The sequence below is a fragment of the Ascaphus truei genome, chromosome 2, assembly GCF_040206685.1.
Source record: "Ascaphus truei isolate aAscTru1 chromosome 2, aAscTru1.hap1, whole genome shotgun sequence".
Taxonomy (NCBI): domain Eukaryota; kingdom Metazoa; phylum Chordata; class Amphibia; order Anura; family Ascaphidae; genus Ascaphus; species Ascaphus truei.
This window is the reverse complement of record NC_134484.1, coordinates 101,541,925-101,564,132: the sequence shown is the minus strand read 5'-3', so window position 1 is coordinate 101,564,132 and position 22,208 is coordinate 101,541,925. Positions and strand designations below refer to the sequence as shown.

The following is a 22,208-nucleotide window of genomic DNA, read 5'->3' as shown; positions in this document are numbered from 1 at the left end:
TTAGTTATGCCACAGCCTCTTACATTTCCACACCTACCCACACCATTGATATACACTCCCACTCCACACACCTTTTGTAAAGCGCTGTGTACACTGTGGGCTCTTAACCATTTTTATTTACATATACACACACACACAGATACTCTTACATCACTTACATTTATGGACATTTTACACCTCAAGTCATAAAACAGCATACTGCACAGGGGGGAGGGATAGACTTCAATCACAAATCACATTCCAGGATGCACTGTTTTAAAGTTAAAACCCTTTTTTGGCTTCATTCATTGTAACATCGCCGGAAGAAGAGATCAGTGTATCTCGAAAGCTCGCACAAATAAAAGCATTTTGTTAGCCACAGAACGGTATCGTCTATTCATTTTTTATTTTATATATATCTCTAATACGCACAGAGCGGTGTCGCTCACACTACAAAAAATAAACGGTATCAAAAAACAGACCCAATACAAAATTGTGAAACAGATAATCGATTGACTGGGGGTGCTGGGGAATAAACTGATATATAATCACATGTAGCCCTGTTTCCCCCCCCCCCCCCTCTCTGGAAACATGTTGCTGCTACTGATGTCTGTGGTGCGGTCATACCTGTGAGGACGCTGGCGAGCCGAGTGTCCGCGATGTTGTGGGGTAACAGGACAGGCTTTCGGTGATCCTTAGGTTCTTTCCATGTGGTGACAGCACCTCCAGTCACAGCAGGATGCAGTATAACTGCAGGCAGTCCCTACCATGACAGTCTTACTCCTATACTTCAGGCTAACAGCCTGCAACTCAGACAGAAGTATATAAACGGGATCTTTATTTGATGCAGCCACTGCAGGATGGTATAACAGCGTTGCATATAGTAGAGTAGGGGTTTCAGGCCCTTGGATGTTGCTGGCCAGCAGATAATGGGAGGAGGCCTTGTGCTAAGCACAGATCTTGGCTCTCCCACCCATGAGGAGATGAAGGAAACTCCAACACACTCCCTCCTCTCCCCAGGAGGGGCGGAGAAGAACTCCAACACACTCCCTCCTCTCCCCAGGAGGGGCAGAGGAGAACTCCAACACACTCACTCCTCTCCCCAGGAGGGGCGGAGGAGTACTGACTCCTATAATTTAGAACATCCTCCCTAATGCAAAAGAGGAGGGCACAGGGTCTGCACCATGATAGGCTGCAACACAGACCCAGTGTCACCACCTCTCCTGCCACACAGGGAGGTTGCATGAGGGGGGGCAACCCCACAGGATAGCCTGTCACCGTCTGTACCTAGGAGAACTTACATGACAGGGGGGGCAGAAAGATAGCTGGACCAGCCATGGCTATACTCTCCCCTAGATGAAAATTCCCATGTCCTCACTGGGATCCAATTTAGGCACCATCCAGTAACCTGAAGCCTGCAAAACAGAACAGGTTACAGAAGATATATAACATAACCATTACAGCCATACAGACAATTGCCCTCATCATCCACTGATTTACAGTGATGATGAATTCATAACTACTCTTCCAATGGGATAACAAACAAGATCCTCACTTATAATATTTTGGATCTGGCTTCTCGACTACCCTCCCATTGAATAGCTTGGTCCACACATAATATATTTTTGGAGAACCAGGGCGTTGCCTAACTTCTACACAGTCTTTGTATATGCAAGTACCTACCAACCATTCTTCCATGACAGAACGAATTTTGGAATCAGTAATAAATCTGTCATCAGATGTTTTGGACTTTATATTCTCTATGACAGCTAGTCGCAACCATTCCTGATGGTTTAGATCTATTTCATCCATTATTGGCTCAGGTACATATGGGAATTTATATCCGTGCGACTGACGGTACCTGTTAAAAATTCATCTGTCAGCTCTACTCAGCTTTATGATCTTATGGTCAGCTCCCTGACCAGGTAATACCCAGAACTTAGGCTCACTGAGCTCTACCTCCTGATAGAATATGGAGGGGCCCTTAGGAACTCTTACTCCTAAATTGATCTCACCCCACCTTTTTCAAAGGGCCTCAGCTATTTCTTCCTGGGACAGTTGACCTTCCTCCCACCAGGGGTCCACAATGGAGCCATCCACGAGCAGTAGCTGTGTTCTATTAAGGCTAACAGCATAGCCATCAAACATTGGGTCCCACCACTTAAGATGTTCCCTAGACTAACCTTCTACAGGTGTACTATTGGACCTTGTGTCCATCTGGGAGGACATGCCAGACATGGCAGATTGCTGAGACAGAGAGAAATCCCTAAAGGACTTAAATGACCCTGGAGACTTAGCCACAGGGATTCGGCTGGAATTAGGTATTTCACCCTCAGATTCACCCTCAGATTCATTGGACCACCCATCCTTCCCAACAAAATCCCAATCCCTCAAGTCTGTTGACATACCTGGGAAGAGGTTATCGCTAGGGAAATTGTTTAGCACAAAGGTGACAGAAGCAGGGGCTGGGGACTGGGCATGGGCAACTGGGGCCGGTGTACTGGGCCTACAGTAGCACTGTCCATGACCAGTCCAAGGGATGTGCTGGTAGGTCGGCCACGACCTCTAGGGGATGGTACAGGGGCCTTGTTGAAGGATCCACAACGACTTCCCCGGTTTGGGGTCTGTGGTGGGGCAGGGGCAGTGGAGCACTCTCCAGCACTCACCCCGGTAGATATTAGTGGAGGTTCTGCATCCGAGGTGGCGGCCATCTTGTTGATTGTCATCAGGTAGTGCCAGCCTCGCGAGAGTCTCAGACAGGCCCATGCTTGGCGGCGACAGCAATGACATCACATCCGCCTGCACCAGAAATACATCACCCCGCGGCACACCAAACAGGGCTCTGTCTAGCTCCTCGTTTGGCAAGGCCGCAGCGGACTCCTGTTGGGCAGAAAAAGATGTCGCCTCACCCAACTGAAGGTTGGAGATGCCATCGGATCTTGTCTTTTCCTCAGTGGTCGGGTCTTTGGCAGCGCCGACGTCTTCCTTGGGCGTGGGGCTCCTCCGGACCTCCGGCAGTACCACGGCATTCAGGATGGATGTCGCGGGCTCAGGACTCAATCGCAGAACACCGGTAAGTGCAGAAGTCTTCTCCGCAGGTATCTGTCAGCTGTGTTTTTCATCAGAAGAGGAAGATGGGAAGGACACCTCCGCTGGGCCGCAAAGTCGGGGCGTCCGGCACCCCCTGTCAGTAATTGGTACAAAGCAGGCTTGCTCCGGCACTACCAGAGGAGACGCACCCAACACCCCCGGAGCAGTTGACTCTTACCCTCCAGGCACACCGGCACCAGTTCTGGTCCTGGAACTGTCTGGATTTGGACTGCTGGAGTCGTCTCAGCCACCGGAACATTTTGGCCTTGTGGAACTGATCCTTGATTGCACGGCCCATAGCCCAGCCAGATAGATGTTGCCGCGGGCCACTTCCCATGACAATAAGGCCTGATCGTAGACCGACAGGAACAGGGGTGCAGAATGAAACACTGGGGTCGTACCAGATGGCGTAGAGGCCCACTCGGTTGGTTGAATTATCGCTGCAGGTGGCACAGGGTTGGCTGGCCACATATACTGGGTCCCGCTGTTCTGGCACAGTGCCATTATACTGGCATCTCCCCCAGGTAGCCTGCATTTGGGACACACACATCTCAGGTACTGTCATCCATAAACGGTGACCACCAGATAGCCTCCTGGCAGAGAATAATTTGTTAGGTCTAGCTCTGACATGATCTTTGATCAGAGATAGATGAGGTAGGCAAGGTAGAATGAGGCAGAGGATTAGCAGCAGCTCTTCACTCTTCCACAGCTCCGCAAAACTAAAGTCCAGCAGGCTGTGGCAGCTCCTCCCATAGCCAAAAGACAAAGTCCTGGATTGGTACAGGGTTGTGGCTCCTCCCCTAGGTGGAACTGAAAGCAGGGGTCGGACGAACCAAGGAGTGACTTGGCTCTGGCTGAGCCAGTCACAGAGATGGGCGGTTTCAGGTTTTGCTGCCTAACAGGACTACTTTTGCAAAACTAGAGCTGGTCCCGTGAGTTTGGCGGGAACAGCATCTTGGTTACTCCATACTTGCCATGTACTCCATTTTAAGCACGCAGCAACAGATCGTAAAATAAAGGTGCACAGAGTCCTTGATGATGCATCAGGGGCCTGTTCCTTACTCTTTCTTGACCTGGATATATCAAAGGAGATGTGACTGTATAAGTACTTGCATTGCCATAATCAAGCCCCCATTACGAGCCAGGCATATATATATAAATGCACAAACAGGCAAATCAACTTATAAAAAGGGGTGTAATAACGTTGAAGTTGCATAATAAAGAGCCCATGATGGAATATGACTCCTGCTGAGCAGCAAAGTCCTTCATAGGTCCTATAGAAGAAATCTTCTGGCCCCTCAAAGAATCCAACTTGGCACAAATATTCCAGATAAAGAATAATAGAGGTCTCTCAGGCGTCCGTCTCACTCAACGCGTTTCGCCCATAGTGTGGGCTTCTTCCCGGGTGAATCTCCTTTGATATATCCAATTTATAAACCTTTGTCTGTTTGTTGTGGGTAATTATACAATTGTGTTTTTTCATCTACTTTATTCCTACCCCCCCCCCCCCCCCTTTGATATGTGCATAGCTACACTATTTTTCATGCATACTAATAAGCTTAATTAACCATATCTATATTAGTTGTCATACTTTCCAGTTTAATATCTGGTGTATTCTTATAGTAGTAGCTTTGACTGTATCTTAGGATGTGTTATTATAGCCCCTTCTTATACCACATTCACAATGGTTTAATGTATAGCCAGTTCACATACTGTAGCATAGGATAGGGGAGTATTTTTGACCCCTTATTGTTTGTCTTTGTGGATAAAGGCAGTGGTGCTATTTTTCATTGCACTTTCATAGGTTTTGGTGCATATTTCCTTTCTTTATATTCTTTGAGGTTCTCTTAGTGGTCCTATTTTTCTGTATGTTTTTTTAAATTTCTTACCTTTGTGTTCATTTAAAATTCATTTGATTCTCTGATTCTGACTTTTATATTTCTATATTTTGGTTATTATGGTTATTATTTGAGTGCTATCAGCGAGACTATGTTTGTCTTTGGTGTGTATATATATATACAGTTATCTTTTGGTAATAAACCAAATAAGGATAGCCTAAATCGTTATAGTTTACGTTATATTGTATGTTATAGCAGCTAGGTCTGGTTGATTTATTTAATAGCTACATACTGTATATGGTTTATTGTAGGCGCTGTCCTATATCTCTTTAACTTGATATAAAAGCATTTTGTTAGCCACAGAACGGTATCGTCTATTCTTTTTTGATTATTAAAGCTCGGCTAACACGGTACTGATACCTCTGCATCAAAATATGGAAGATACCACATTGTACCACACTCAATTGAAGCTAAAGGAACCCCCTTTTTTTTAGCTTCATTCATTGTAACATTGCCGGAAGAAGAGATCAGTGTATCTTGAAACTCGCAAAAATAAAAGCATTTCGTTAGCCACAGAACGGAATCGTCTATTCTTTTATGATTTAATATATATATATATATATATATATATATATATATATAATCAAAAAATAAATAGATGATACCGTTCTGTGGCTAACGAAATGCTTTTATTTGTGCGAGCTTTCGAGATACACTGATTTCTTCTGCTGGCGATGTTACAATGAATGAAGCAAGCAAAGGGTATACTATAAACAGTGTCTCTTGGAATGTTATCTGTGCTTGTCCCTCCCCCGTGTGTGGATGTGATTTATGGCTAGAGGTGTTAAATGGTTCCTGAAAGTTAGTGATGTAAGAGTGTGTGTGTGTATCTGTGTGAATATAAATGAATGGAGAGCCCACAGTGTATACAGTGCTTTACAAAAGGTGTTTGTGGAGTGGGAGTTAATATTAATGGTGTGGGTAGGTGTGGAAATGTGAATATAATGCACTGTACAATTTCCTGCTTACATTTGAAGTAGATTGTTAGCCAGGGAGGGAGTCATAAACACAGACCTGCTGGTAATGTTCACTTTAGTAAGTATGAAAAAAACAATTCATAGAGATGCAGAATTTGATATACAGGTATACCATGTGTCATGTAACTTTTCTTTGAATGCTCCTGTTTGCAATCCCCAAATTGCTGACACACAAGTGCGTCTATGTACTGTATATAGACAATTTTGGAGCAAAAAACAGGGCATTTTCACCCTGCCTCTTGTATCAAAGCATTTTACTGTAATGGTCCCCATTTGCCTGAGCTTGCACCTTTGGGAGTGTCAGTAGGAGGAGTTGGGAGGAGTTACATGGTGCAGATTATAATGCGGCATATATTTGCCCCAAAAACACTCCATACCCTCTGTGATCTACAGAAATGAATTGGCAGCCTGTGAGAGAGAGAGAGAGAGAGAGAGAGTTAAAGAGAGAGAGTTAAAGAGAGAGAGAGAGTTAAAGAGAGAGAGAGAGTTAAAGAGAGAGAGTTAAAGAGAGAGAGAGAGTTAAAGAGAGAGAGAGTTAAAGAGAGAGAGAGTTAAAGAGAGAGAGAGAGTTAAAGAGAGAGAGAGAGAGTTAAAGAGAGAGAGAGAGAGTTAAAGAGAGAGAGAGAGAGAGTTAAAGAGAGAGAGAGAGAGAGAGAGAGAGAGTTAAAGAGAGAGAGGTAAAGAGAGAGAGGTAAAGAGAGAGAGTTAAAAAGAGAGAGGTAAAGAGAGAGAGGTAAAGAGAGATAAAGAGAGAGAGAGAGAGTTAAAGAGAGAGAGAGTTGAAGAGAGAGAAGTAAAGAGAGAGAGGTAAAGAGAGAGAGAGAGAGATAGAGAGAGAGAGAGAGAGAGAGTTAAAGAGAGAGAGAGAGAGTTAAAGAGAGAGAGAGAGAGTTAAAGAGAGAGAGAGAGTTAAAGAGAGAGAGAGTTAAAGAGAGAGAGAGAGTTAAAGAGAGAGAGAGTTAAAGAGAGAGAGAGAGTTAAAGAGAGAGAGAGAGAGTTAAAGAGAGAGAGAGAGTTAAAGAGAGAGAGAGGTAAAGAGAGAGAGGTAAAGAGAGAGAGGTAAAGAGAGAGAGTTAAAAAGAGAGAGGTAAAGAGAGAGAGGTAAAGAGAGAGAGGTAAAGAGAGATAAAGAGAGATAAAGAGAGAGAGAGAGAGAGAGTTAAAGAGAGAGAGAGTTAAAGAGAGAGAAGTAAAGAGAGAGAGGTAAAGAGAGAGAGAGAGAGATAAAGAGAGAGAGAGAGAGAGAGAGAGAGAGAGAGAGAGAGAGAGAGAGAGAGAGAGAGAGAGAGAGAAAGAGAAAGAGAAAGAGAAAGTAAGTGGGTTAATCTAAAATTCAGCATCTGATATGCTGCAGCTCTGCCTCAAAAAATGGAGCATAGCATCAAAACACACTTTCCTCTGCGTTGATAAATAGAACTCAAGCGTGTGAAAAATTGAAGCATGGATACATAGATGATAATAAAAATAATATAAAGAGTCCTGTCTTTAGACTAATCTCTCAGTTGAGATCAAGTTGAGGACATTTATGAGCTACAGTATTAGAGACTGGTATTAGTATAGAGAGACTTGTATTACATATATTAACAATAATAATCAGTGCTTTTTTTCTGTGAAAAAAGATGGGGATACTGTGGTCCTTCAACAATCTTTTTGTGAGCTCTCGTACATGCGCAGATGGCTACTGTGTTCATCGCTTACACAGGATCGGATGTGCACTCAGCAGCAGCGCTTAATTATAAGGCGAGCATGGGCTTTTCAATATAACTTTATTTTAAAAAACCTCGCCTTATAATCGGGCCAAAAACGATTCTTACTTTTTATTTTTGATACTATGAAAAACTATGGCGCATCCATGCATACCCCCAGAAACAAAACCCCGATGATAATAATAATAATAACTGGTGTCTGCATTATTACATTATGTAGGTGACGGAAGCAGCATCTGATTTCAATCCCCACTGGACATTTCATCCACACCAAGCCAATCTCCTTCAAGCCATTTACCGAGATGATGAGGTGTGGAGGCTGAAGCAGCAGGGACCTTCCCCTCCTCAGTGCTCTGCAAAGCACAGTAAGTGGGCAGTCACATACCTACTTTGTGTTATTACCTTTTTACTTAACATATTTTGAATTGTTAGGCCTTTTAAATAATATGTTTATGATGTTATTATAATACTTTCTTTCTTCATTTCTTTTCCCTTCCTTCCTTATATTCTTTATTTTTTCTTTCTTCCTTGAGTATAACTTTTCTTCAGTGAAAATAAAATAAAGCTATGGCTATTAAAATGATATTCTTGATCCAGCCTATGGGATATTCAAAATGTATATTCACCAGTGTAATGAACCTGCTGGCACTACTGTGGCACTAATGCTGGCACTAATGGCACTAATGCTTTGAAGCCTGCTGGCACTAATGCTTAGAAGCCCTTTATATTTAGGGGTTAACTTTCTTCTATCTCAAAATCCTTCTGGGAGTATTTCCCTGCCCAATAGCAAAGTAAGGGGAGTGGTTTATTAAGAGACTATGGGCCAGATTAGGAAGAGAAATATACAGGTGCTGTGCACTACCAACCGAAAAAAAGACAATCGAGAGGTGAACTCCAGTAACACTCATTTATTTCCATCATGGGTAAAAAAAACCCGGAGTAGAGCAAAAGCCACCTACGTGTTGTTTTACCCATGACCTTAATAAATGAGAGTTTTACTTAAGTTCGCCTCTCGGTTTTCTTTTTTGGTTGGTAGTGTACCGCACCTGTATAGTTCTCTTCTTGTTTCCGTTCAAGCGGTTCATGCACACTGAGCAGTGCCAAACGATGCACACAACGGACGACAGAGACTCATGAGTGTACCGTTTTGGGACATTCCCCTCTTGGACTGTTCTGCACACAAGGCTGCATTATATAAATAGAAATACATTACACTGTTGTTCCTGGTCACAATGTATGGCAGTAAAAGATATCTTTTCATTTGAAGGTTCCAGGTAGGCTTTACCTTCTATCAATAAGCCTGATTACATATCCTTTATTATTGACGTTAAAAAGGAGCTATGAAGCTCATAATCTCACGCCATAAGTGTTATTTTGAGTGATCTTTTTCCCATGTCCCCAATACCAGAATGAGCACCAGAATCCACCCGGGACTTTATATTATAGGCCACATTAGCCTATTTAACCGATCGTCAACCAAAATTAATGTTAAATTAATCACAACGCTGATCCACTAAAGCAAATAACCTAACTTAACCCTATGCTAATGAGATAAACGACGGCCAGTGTTTTTGCATATAATTAGCTTAGTGGCTGCCCATGAAACTCAGGGAAAATAACGTCCATTACCTATTCAGGTAACATGACGTTATTTGACCTGATTTAACGGAGCTTAATGCATCTTGCTCTATAAAACTAGTACACAGTCTGACCCCCAAGCTGGCTCAGAGTGTCCCAAGGCATGGGGGGTGTGCCATTTTTAGCCCAACTATAATGTGGAGTCGGGGAAAAGCCAAAAGTAAGGATTTGTTTGGGTGATTTTTGGAGGTTTTGCACCATTGTTGTACAAGTAGTTGATTTATTGCAGCAATTTTGCTGCTTTAAAGAGACATTTTGCAAAGACATCTGTGCAAGGTAAATTGTTTCAACTTTATTCCTGTCTAAAGAGACTATTTACAAGGAAATCTGTGCAACTTGCTTGCTACGCAGAAAGCCCGCAAACATTTTGGCAGGAGTACAGTGACCCCACCCTCAGCGAAGGAAGAGGATTACACCACACTTCTCTTCCACTGATGTCAACAAGGTAGACGTGCATGTAAAATAAAGAGCACGGGTTTACAGTACATCGCCTGACCGCTCAGCGAGAAAGTAGAGCCAAGCAAGTAATAACCACTATATGGCTATATATGTTGATGTCCCAGGCAGATTACTGTTAATCAAGCCGAGGGAAAGTATGTTCTTTTTACCCCATCTGCGCATTGAGTGGAAGACTTAGAAGTCTGCTGACATGGGACGCTCAGTGCAATGATTGCAGTGCATTCTAAGTGGAGAGGATGGAAAAGCAGCATTTTGCCTGCACCATCTGTTCTAAAGCGCACACCAGAGCTGTTACCTCGTCCATCATCTGTGCCAGAGTTCGCCCCAAAACCGATTTCTGAGCCACTGTGTCAGCAGCCTGCATCTATTGTTCCCCAGAGATTGCACCAGAATTGGTCCATGAGCCGTTACTGTCATCTGGGAGAGAGCCCACACGAGAGCCAATTACTAACCCATCCAGTTAGCATATACCTCCCTCTTATGATGAGCTCACACCAGAACAAGCTGGCGAGCCCTGAAACCATTGTCAGCGCACAGCCTGACAAAGGTTGAAGGCACTACAACTAAGGAAGACTTGAAAGGCCCACGGTCAACTTCCTCTTGCACCGTGGAGGTTCCTACAGTGCCAGGATTGCAGCCAGAAGAGACTGTGGAGCCAGAGATTACTGGGAGACAAGCCTGCAACAAGACCAAGGCTGTAGAGAGGAGGACATCTGTTCCAGGGCAAGCAGTGATTACCATCATGTTATGCTGATGTTCCATCAGTTGGAATTTTTAGAATGAAATAAGAAGAGGACAAGGCCTATATATGTGGTCCCAGATGAGGTCTACTTTGGCTCCAACGTCCTTGGGGAAGCAAAGGAAAAACCAACTGTCACAGGTGACAATGTCTTCTGGGTGCCCAAAGGTACGCCTCACCGTAGACGGCTTAAATTTATCGAGCCGAGAGATTCATTAGTCAGCACATACCAATATGTTCCTGAAAGGCTTATGGACATTGTGAAAAAGAATAGAAAGGACTGGGCCCAAAAAGCAGTAATTGATCACATAATGACCTAGGGACACCCTGCTACTCAGCCTATGAAAGAAAGGAAAAAATGATTGCCACATGTGTGGCACTTGGGCCGCATTGTTTATAAAAACAGAGTTTAATAGTTATGGGTCCAAATGTATTCATAGTATCCAGGTTTCAGGTGGTTGTGGTGGCCTATTGGCCAAACCATGTGAGGCCGGGAATCTGTTGTCTTGACATTTGTGTTGATGCTATGTGTCTGTTTTATTATCATGCTGAACAGTTTTCCAGTTAAAATGTTTTATTATGAGAACATTTTTATTATTGCATTTATGTGTTAATACAATTTATTTACTGTAAATTATTGAGTGCCTAGCTAATTAAAGTTGGTGAAATAACATTTGTTCAATGGGGGAGAGTGTAGTGACCCTGCTGGCACTATGCGTTAAAACTTTGAGGCCCTGGCTATTTAGGGGTCAACTTTCTTCTATTTTAAAGGATTTCCTGCTTATAATATTTCCCGAAGCAGCAAGAAAAGAGCAAATAGCGCACAGCCAGGGAGCCAGGTGGAGATAAAAATAAAATTCCATTTATTTCAGTGCATAGCTGATGACATCATCACCCCGTTGGGGACAAAAAACACACCTCCTACGCGTTTCGGACCAGTAAGTCCTTTATCCTTGATCCTTGATAAAGGACCTACCGGTCCGAAACGCGCCCCAACAGGGTGATGATGTCATCAGCTATGCACTGAAATAAATGGAACTTTATTTTTATCTCCACCTGGCTCCCCGGCTGTGCGCTATTTGCTCTTTTCTTGCTGCTTCTGGATTTCCTTCTATGGCTGGCACGCCACTGGTAATCCCTGGAGATGATGTGAGTGGGTAAGAGACTTTAACATTGCAATAGTTGAGTACTTTCATGTGTTTATTCAAGTGACTCACAGGTCTATTTATTACACCCATTCCCACGGGTTTCTTCATGGAATTGTTATATACTGTATTAGCAGTCATCATCTGGATGAAGTTATACTGGGGTTGGGCACCCTATATCCCCTTGTTTCTGTTCTTAGAATATTTCCCTGCTAAAAAGTGCCCAATAGGAAACTAAGGGGTAATGAAAGGCTATAAATAGTGTTCTATTGTGTACATAATTAGGGACAACTTGAGAGTTAGCCTAAGGTAGAGTAGTAACCAGTCAAGTGCACTGATGTCTACTTCAAGGTAACGAGCATATTCTTAAATAATCTCCACAGTGCAATAGGAATTGCGAGCCCTAGAGATAATCCCTATTGGATTTGAAGTACACTGGGTTACAGGATAGAGTGTCAGAGGTCCTCTGCCTTTACCCTTATGGAACTGCTTAGTCCAACCCCTGATCTACACTGTATACTAGTGTTTTTTAACCGGGTTTCCTAGGTTTTTCTGCAAGATTTATTCATATTCTGTTTATAATTGTAAAAAAAAATCTCTGTAGAAGTCTGCAAAAAAATATCATCATTAAGTGTCAGTATACACTTATACTATCTGAATCCATCAACTCTTATAACGCTAGGACCCAGGGTCTGACCCCACTCTGGTTGGCCCAAAGCGGTGTTACACAAGTATACGATGCTAAACTGATATACAGAAATATATGGGTGGAACTGTGAAGAATGCGTACGTTGTAAAGACGAAACATACTAAACATACCTTATTCCATTTTGCAGTGGGAAATTCTGAAAAGAAGACATCAAAGTTCTGTAGCAGCAAGCAAAATGTGAAATCCCAAAAAGTAAGCCTAAAGGTAGCATGTGTATATGGTATCTTGCAATACACAAACTTCGTATTATGTTTACCCTTTCTGGGCCAGTAACACATTGCCTAGTTCAAAACAGTGGGCTGCTGTCCCATCTGGCAAAGAAAGCGTTAAACACGAGTGTGCCATATTACCTCATTCAAAACGAGTGTGAAATGGGTCTATTATTAACTATCAAAGGGCTGTATAAAATGTTCATTTAATGATGCTGCATAAACAGATACTGTACATACATATTTATTAAGTGATGCTGTCTTAAGGCCCCTTACAACCTATACATTTGAACAAGCCATAAGGTGCCTTACACTGTAAGGCTTACAGCTTAGCATCATTTAGTAACTATATATGCCACAGTATACTTGTAACATTCATAATACCAGATAGTGTCCAGTTAAATAATAATAGCAATGTATCATACACAATATCTATGGCTATAGGTTAAACTGTTAAAATGGAAATAATCACTTATTGGATTTAGCATTTGGCCTCTAGACAATAAATAAAATGGTATTCGTCATCAGTATGGTGTGTTTCATTCTATCTTTCTCTTAGAGGATACTGCTAGGATACTGATCTTCGGAATATTTGCGGGACGAGTCTCCGAGCTGCTGAACTGAAGCAGAACCCCATGCAAAACTTCGGCACCACATTTATCATTGGAAAATAATCCGTTGCTTTTATTTTCATGGGTAAATCTGGTGCTGGTTTTTTTGCCCCAATATTGTAGGAGACTTTCTCAGCATTCACAAATGGCATTACAAGACATTACAAAATGGCAGGAAACATTCCCAATAAGTGTCCAATACGAACACGTTTCATACTTGATGTCTCCCTTTGTGTGGGAAAGATGAATAAAAGTGTTAAGCATAACAACACAACTGCAAGTTGGCAGAATATTAACTAAACGGCCTCATCAGATATATGGTAAGAAACAAGGAAAAATGTTATTGAAGAATAAACCCTGATCATAAAGAATTGCTGTCAAAATGCATAACTGTCATGGGATTGTACAGTATAGAATTACCCTATTAAATACAGTAGGTGCATATCATTTTCTTACAATTTGCTAAATATTCATGCTGCATATAGTACACTCTTCTTGTATCTTTTCGTTGGCTATATTTAATCAAATATTTCCCATCAATGCAATTCATTCATTCTCTTTCTCTTGTTTTATATCATGTCGTATAGAAATCTTTTCCCTCATCATTAGTCCGCAGACCAGCCAAACAGATTGCCACCGCTCTGCCAGCTTCACATGTCACTTCTGTCCCAGAAGGGTAAGTTGCCTTGTTTTGTCTTGTCCCCTCCTTCCCAGTGCAGCTGCTGCTCATGCGACAATAGCCGCACTGTGTAATTCAAGTGGGTCAGGTCCCTCCAGTCCTCTGGAGTTAAGATAGTAACAGGTGGCCTGGGTTAGAGGTCATCTGCTTACCATAAAACTGTGTCAACTACAAATGATCTCATTTGGGACATCAAACACCGGTATCTGATTGTAAACATACATTGATTACCCATTGCAATTAGTTGTCTCTTTAAACGCCATTCTTCTAAAATTGTAATATACTCTTTGTTTTCTATTTAAAATATATATATTATATATATATATATATATATAAAAAATAATATATATATATATATATATATATATATATTATATATATATATATATATATAATATATATATATATATATATATATATATATATATATATATATATATATATATATATTACAAGGCTCCTTACCAGGCAGACCAGGAGATCCAGGACCACGAAGTAGGGAAGAGGCAGCACACTTGTTCTCTCTCACACACACACATATATATATATATATATATATATATATATATATATATATATATATATATATATATATATATATATATATATATATATATATACACACATACATACATACATACATACAGAGTCATATATAAATTTTGATTATTTTGATTGTTTATATTGGATGGCTGATTCTCAGTAAATACAGTAACATTCATTGTTGATATCGGTTGCTCTTAAAGGTGAGAGGAGAAAAAAAGATATCTTAGTTATTGAGGTTCGTTCTGGTGCACTTAAGGCAATTCAGCTACTGGAATGGATGCTAAATTACGGCCTCTACTGTATTTAATGGAAAATCAATCTCTTTCAAAGAGCTCCCCTCAGATCTAATGAGCCAGAGATTTCTGAAATAAAAACACCAGGATTCTTTGTGGCTGTATGTGATTATATTTAATGACTAAAATCCATATGTAGAACTGAAATACCATAGAATTGCACGAGTTCATTTTAATATTCAAAAGAAGTTCTCACAACCGTGTAAATCCTACTGTCGCTGTCACCCAACATTAGCAGGCGAAGGTCATAAATCTTAGTTTATTCTCCTAAAGAGTGGGATTAGTTGTTTTATGATTGAGACACTGACCTCTAAAACATATGAAACCTGGTTAGAGACCCAGGGGATGCTATATGTAACACACATGTAATTATACGTTAATATAGGGATGGTTCTCATCTAGAGGAATATACCCACATTTTTATTCACAAGTATGTATATCATTTAAAAGATCTCCTTTTTTTTTTTTTTTTTTTAATACAGCGTGAATATAACAAACTATTTATGATGGTTGGTGACTTTAAAAATAATCTCAACATTTTTTATTTTGTTTTATTTATTTAACAAATATTTTACCAGGAAAAAATACATTGATAGTCACCTTTCGTTTTCCAATAATAATAATGTTGCCAACATTACAAGTTACAGTTACAAACATATTTAAATTAGGAAACAATCAATGTCTTCAAGGAACTTAGACAGGAGGTGGATTTCACAGACACCAGTCAAATGTTCCAGAAGGGGGGTGTTCGATAAGAGAAGGAAGAGGGACCATGTTCTTTAATGAACTTTGGAACTATATATTATATATGCAATTAAATTAAAGTGTTCAGAGACCCCAGTGATACAAAGGGATATATTTAATAACATACTGTAGGTTACAAATAAGTGTTGTGTGACTTTAATAATATATATATATAATAAAAAATGAATAGACAATACCGTTCTGTGGTTAACTAAATGCTTTTATTTGTGCGAGTTAGCCACAGAACGGTATCGTCTATTCATTTTTGATTATTAAAGCTCGGCTAACACGGTACCGATACCTCTACATCTAAAACTTTTCCACCGGCCCTGCCTGGAGTCCTATGTGCATTTATGAAATGCATTTATCTGTGTGTGTATATATATGTATATATATATATATATATATCAAACTAGTATGAGTATTTTATTTATATTTGTAACCTAAGTTATTAAATATATCACTTTGTATCACTGGGGTCTCTGAACACTTCAATTTAATTGCAAGCTCTGCACACAATGGTAGCACTTTACATTTAAAATAGATCTTGGTTTTGTTATTATTCTAACTTGTTTCGCATACCCAAAGGTACATTTTTATCTGGCTGTGCCAATCTCCATCTAACACCCCAACCCAGGGGATAATAAATGTGTTTATTTTTTTTTAACCTTTACTTACGTAAATAAAAGGTTTGTTTTTTTTGGAGCACAGCTACTGCTATATTATCATGTGCGTCCCTTCCCCCTATGCAGATGAACATGCACATTACATAAAAAACACAAAATGGCTGCCTGCTGCATAATTGCCCACCGAGCCAATAAGTGAAAAGGGTTCCTCTCACCCATTGGCTGATGCTGCCTGTGCATATTGTTTTTGCAGCGGCACTTTATTGTAGCATTTCACCTAAACTCCAGTGCTCTATCTGGTAAGAATACAGAGATTCTGCTTTGAGGGGCCTCCCGGTTCAGATAAGGTTAAAAAAAAAATATATATATATATATATATAGTTAAGTTATGGTGAGTAAAAAAGTGACAAAAACCCTCCACAGCAAAGCATATAGCAAATGGAAATACAACTGTATGCTCATTTGCATGTCTTAGGCAGGTCTGCAACCCCGCCTTTCACCATTAGCAATACTATAACTAAGTATGGTAAACCCCATCCTCATTGCTTCATTGCATAGCCAGTTAACCAACCCCACACTGATGAGACCCATTAAGGTCGAAACGGCTGTCTGTGGGTGGTTTTTCTGGCTATGCATCTTAACCCTGGCTGTGCTCAAAGCTGTGACCATGCAGCAAGCCTGTAGGGAACCATGTTAAAATGGTTTTTGAAGCAAAAAGTGGCACTGTGTACTCATTTGCATGTCATTTCCCAGAATCCCTTGCTGCAGTGGAAGTGCTGTGTGCTGGGTGATAATGGTGAAAGGCGGGGTTGCAGACCTGCCTAAGACATGCAAATGAGCATACAGTTGTATTTCCATTTGATATATATATATATATATATATATATATATATATATATATATATATATATATATATATATATATAATGCTACATAGCTAGTAATCTGTGTGCCCCACAACACACATCTTGCTCACATTTTCATGATTCTAAGCAGATTTGCAAATGCAGGTAGACATTCGGTATATCATCACAATTTCATGTTCTATATTGTTCTTCTGCAGGTGCAACAAGCAAAGGTATCGGAACACAGAAGAGGACCACGCCTTTGGCTCGGAAGCCTCTTTGCCATTGACTGGCAGCTCTATCCCAAAGAAAGCACCAAGCTTATTACAGAAAATGGGGCTCAAATTAAAAAAGACGGTAGAATATATCGGTGCTTCAAACTGTGCCTTTGAGGATGACTGAACAATGTCATTCACCAGACCAGAGGAACAACACAGCTCATTACATTTGCTACCCAGTGTTTGCAGGCCAAAAATATTGTGTATTTAGCTTTATTTTTATTTTGTTTTACTAATGCACTCAGGTGACAAACCAGGAATTGGGACTTGTGGTTTCTTAGGCTGCGGCCAGACTGGGAGTGCGCGCTGGTGCTCCAGCGCCGTGACATCATGCGCACCGCTTGGCCATGTGATTCCTGGCCAGCTACTTGCGCGTGTGTGGGGGCGTGGCTATTAGATCACTGAGCTGGTTCGCCCTCATTGGGCGAACCGCACACGTGACGTGCCAGCAAGCGGCAGAAACAAATGTCTCTGCGAGCAGCTGAGCGCTGTGCGCTCACGCTGGCCACACACATTGTAGTAATGTGTTTCACCGCGGCGAGCACGAGCGCCCGCTCAGTGTCATCCTGGCCGCAGTCTTATTGAGCTGAAGAATAGAGGTATGGATGCGCTTCTTGCAGTTTGGCTGCTCACTTCAGTGCAGTTACTGCTACTGCAATCATGCAATATACTCAACAGGTAGAGGAAATGGCACAACAGTCAAATTGAAAAAATAATCAACTTTTATTGATATATTGACATTTCAGTGTGCAGTTACACCTTTATCAGGACAGGGATCCTGATCAATGTGTAACTGCATAGGAATCCTGATGAAGGTGTAATTGCACAGGGATCCTGATCAATGTATTACTGCACATGGGTCATGATGAAGCCGTAACTGCACAGGAGTCCTGATTAAGGTGTAACAGCACTCCGAAAACGTCAATAGATCAATAAAAGTTTATTATTTTTTCAATTCAAGATTTGTGCCATTCCCTCCACCTATTGAACATTTACTGCTTCTTCGTACGAACCACATACGTTGGCATCACATAATGGCAATACATATACGGGACATTTCCAAAAAGTGCCAGAGTGCTGCTTGAGCAAAACATGGGCTTGCTGCTATATTTCTGCGCTATAAACTGATGGAAAACCCAATAGAAAGTGATGTAACTTTGCTTCATAAATCCACACATTTTTGCCATCACTTTTTGCCTTTGGTCACTGATCCCCATAGTCCTTCAGCCTGATAATGATCCCAGGACTCCAAAAGTTGTATCTTACTGTAGATCTGGCTTTTTGAGAGGCTGGTTATAGACTGGACATTGTGGAGGATAATTGCTCTGCTCCTGCAGTGCAGCAATGCTGGGAAGAAACACTTTATTTCAGCAGCCGTGGACTGGTGTCAAATGATCAAGCCTCACAGGTGAAGGCACAGGTGGGACACAGGCTGTGCCTCTCCCCAGACATAAGGTGCTGATGTGTTTTTTTTAACACACCCTACCCATCCATCTCACATACTGATCTTAAGTATTTGATGTCTGTATTAACACCTTTGCTGCCACATGGGGCGTACAATACACAGAGCAGTTACACGTGCATGTGTGTCTTGGGACAGGTTATGCTCCTCTGAATGTGACAGATTACCATATTCCTTATTGGACAAGACTCTAGTTGCCTTAAACACATCATCTTTAAAGTAACCATTTGGTGTAAGAACAGTTTTGACTGCTATTTATATGTAGCTAATGAACACATTCACAAAGTTCTTAATATATATATATATATATATATATATATATATATATATATATATATATATAAATATATATATATATATACTGTATATAGCAACTGTAAATATTACTGTATGTTCATTTGCATGTCTTAGACAGGTCTGCAACCCTGTCTTTCCCCATTGTCACCCAGCATACAGCACTTCCACTGCAGCAAGGGATTCTGGGAAATGACATGCAAATGAGCACTCAGTGCCACCTTTTGTCTCAAGCTCGTATTACACAAGCCAATCCTCAAACCAATGCATGCTGCTTTAAACACAGCTTATATATATATAAAAAACTTCTTTTTCTATTTATTTATCTATTTATTTATTGAACCTAATGATTACTGTGATTTCTGTGTGATATTTAATAACGGATTAATGTTTTATTTAAGCATCTACAAAAACTATTTATGTTGTGCAGAAATTCTGCAGAAAGTCTAAATGGGATGTATGATTTGTGTTGAAATAAAGTGTCTTTATATGGATGAAGACAAGTGTAACCATTGTAAGCACTGTTTGTAAGTAAGAAACGCCCATTGCTTGACCTGAGGAAGAGAGGAGAACTCTCAAAAGCTTGTCTTATAATATCAACTGTTAGTCCACATAAAAAAAATACTGAAGTGTTACTTTACTCTGCATTATGGAAGAAACACACTTACACAATGTTTACCAGGTGCTATTGTGAATTCCTGACTGCTGGTGGGCAGTACTGCGCCGCAATGAGTGGCAGACACCTTCAGCCATAAAAGAGTGGAAAAGAAAAGAATTGGAGCAGCATATCATGTAAAGCAGGGCTGCACAACATACGGCCCGCGGGGCAAAACGTGCGGCCCGCGACAGCCCCCCTTCTTCCCCCCTCCTCTCCCTCCCCACTCCTCTCCTTCCCTGGTAAACCCTCGCGGCCGCATACTGTCTGTGCCCTCTAGGAGCGCGCACCAGCAAACGCGTGCACTTCCTGTAATCCCCCTAACCCCCCTACCCGGCTCCAGCAGGGGAACGCGCACCACCAGTCCCGCGACCCGGAACTTCCCTGGTAAACCCTCGCGGCCGCATGCTGTCTGTGCCCTCTAGGAGCGCGCACCAGCAAACATGTGCGCTTCCTCTTATCCCCCTAACCCCCCTTCCCAGCTCCAGCAGGGGAACGCGCTCCACCAGTCCCGCGACCCGGAACTTCAGGGTCTGTTAGTAGAGCGCGCTTCCCCCTGCTTCACCTGCCATCGCCGCCATCCACCACCTCCTCTCCTCCTTTTGCCACCGCCGGCGGCAACAGAGTCTGGTAGGCATGGGGGATGCTGACTTGCGGGGGGGGGGATGCTGACTTGCGGGGGGGGGGGGATGCTGACTTGGGGGGGGGATGCTGCCTTGGGGTGGGGGATGCTGACTTGGGGTGGGGGATCCTGACTTGGGGGGGGGATGCTGCCTTGGGGGGGGGGTGCTGCCTTGGGGTGGAGGATGCTGCCTTGGGGGGGGGGGATTCTGCCTTGGGGGGGGGATGCTGCCTTGGGGGGGGGGTGCTGACATGGGAGGGGGGATGCTGACATGGGAGTGGGATGCTGACATGGGAGGGGGGATGCTGACATGGGAGGGGGGATTCTGACATGGGAGGGGGGATGCTGACATGGATGGGGGGATGCTGACATGGCTGTGGGGGGATGCTGACATGGGCTGTGGGGGGATGCTGACATGGGCTGTGGGGGGATGCTGACATGGGAGGGGGATGCTGACATGGGCTGTGGGGGGATGCTGACATGGGAGGAGGATGCTGACATGGGAGGGGGATGCTGACATGGGAGGGGGGGTGCTGACATGGGCTGTGGGGGGCTGCTGACGTGGGCTGTGGGGGCTGACATGGGCTGCTGATATGGGTTGTGGGGGGATGCTGACATGGGAGGGGGATGCTGACATGGGCTGTGGGGGGATGCTGACATGGGCTGTGGGGGGATGCTGACATGGGAGGGGGGGGTGCTGACATGGGGAGGTGCTGACATGGGCTGTGGTGGGCTGCTGATATGGGCAAATTAATTTAATTTTAATGAAAGTATTTTAAATGTAATTTTGTTTCAAGTAAACATAGTAAATAAATGTGTTATTTTGAATAATAAATGCTGTTTTACCCGTGCGGCGGACTCTGATTTACTTGTGAGGTGCAGGGGGGAGAGTGATGGGAGGTGCAGTGGGGGAAGAGTGATGGGAGGTACAGGGGGGGAGAGTGATGGGAGGTGCAGGGGGGGGGGGGAGTGATGAGAGGTGCAGAATGATGATGAGAGGTGCTGGAGGAGAGATAGAGATGACGATGATAATGATAATGATGATGATGATGACGATGATGATGATTTTACACGTGCGGCCCAATTTTTTTTTCCTTGGAGCAGTTCGGCCCTTTGCACTTTACGAGTTGTGCAGGCCTGATGTAAAGGCAGACAACGCTTGATAATATGTCTGCACTAGAAATATGAGAAGGTCCCTGCTCCGCTTTACAAAACTTTACAGTAATATTTCAAAGCAACGTTTAAAATTAAAAGTGGCTTCAAGCATTTCAGGGAAAGCATGAGCACACATATAGGGCCTTTATCCGCTCGGTAGTGTCTTTGCTCCATCGGTGCGTTCTTTTCATTGTCCCCTGATTATTTGCCCAAGTGCAGGGGTCTCCAAGGACAGGTTAGGAGACCCCCTGCCCTAGTGCACCTGTCTGTTCGCTGACCCCCTGATCACTTTAGGCAGAGTGGGTTCCTCCTTCATCTGTTTGCACACGCTTAAATACAGACTTACTCAAGTATTTCTTCATCTGCAATTCAACTGGCGGGAATATACCTATATACTTCTATAGGTGATCACAGAAAAGGTATCTGGAAGTCAACATAAAACTCACTGTTCTCCACGCAGAATAATTGGCTTGTCAGACAGTTATCTTTTATTCCCAAACAACAATCTGTAACATTCGTTGATATTAAAAAATGTAAAATGGATCTTTTAACTGCATTAGAAACCCCGGTAAAACAACATCTTCAGCTGCTTTTGGCTGAGTTGTAGTTGCAGTTTTTTCAGAATTTCCAAAGCTTCCAGCATTTGGAGCAAAAGCGAATTTCCTGATTCACAGGGTCAAACAATGCACAGCTCGCTCTGGTGTAAACCCCATCCAGATCCTGAAATAGAGGCAGAGAGAAAAAGATGTACCATACTATATATTCAAATGATTTACATTAGCATATTTCCCAGGAATCTCAGGTCTGGCCACAGGTCACCACGAGAGGTATGTGGGAATTTATTTGGAG

General features: G+C 42.3%; 1 protein-coding gene across 1 annotated transcript; it reads left to right on the top strand.

Moving 5' to 3' along the window:
- Window positions 1-12,363: 12,363 nt before the first annotated feature.
- On the top strand, window positions 12,364-18,353 carry VXN (vexin). Its single transcript, XM_075589030.1, has 3 exons — window positions 12,364-12,532; window positions 13,748-13,836; window positions 17,112-18,353. The coding sequence occupies exons 1-3, from the start codon at window positions 12,395-12,397 to the stop codon at window positions 17,293-17,295; spliced, it is 411 nt and encodes a 136-aa protein (XP_075445145.1). The 5' UTR covers window positions 12,364-12,394; the 3' UTR covers window positions 17,296-18,353.
- Window positions 18,354-22,208: the final 3,855 nt, after the last annotated feature.

What these genes read in the sequence shown, in the direction of transcription:
- VXN (XM_075589030.1), top strand. Translation starts at nt 12,395, where the DNA reads ATGGGTGGAACTGTGAAGAATGCGTACGTTGTAAAGACGAAACATACT. An exon ending in AAAATGTGAAATCCCAAAAA is followed by an intron (nt 12,533 to 13,747) that starts GTAAGCCTAAAG and finishes CATGTCGTATAG; the next exon opens with AAATCTTTTCCCTCATCATT. An exon ending in GTCACTTCTGTCCCAGAAGG is followed by an intron (nt 13,837 to 17,111) that starts GTAAGTTGCCTT and finishes GTTCTTCTGCAG; the next exon opens with GTGCAACAAGCAAAGGTATC.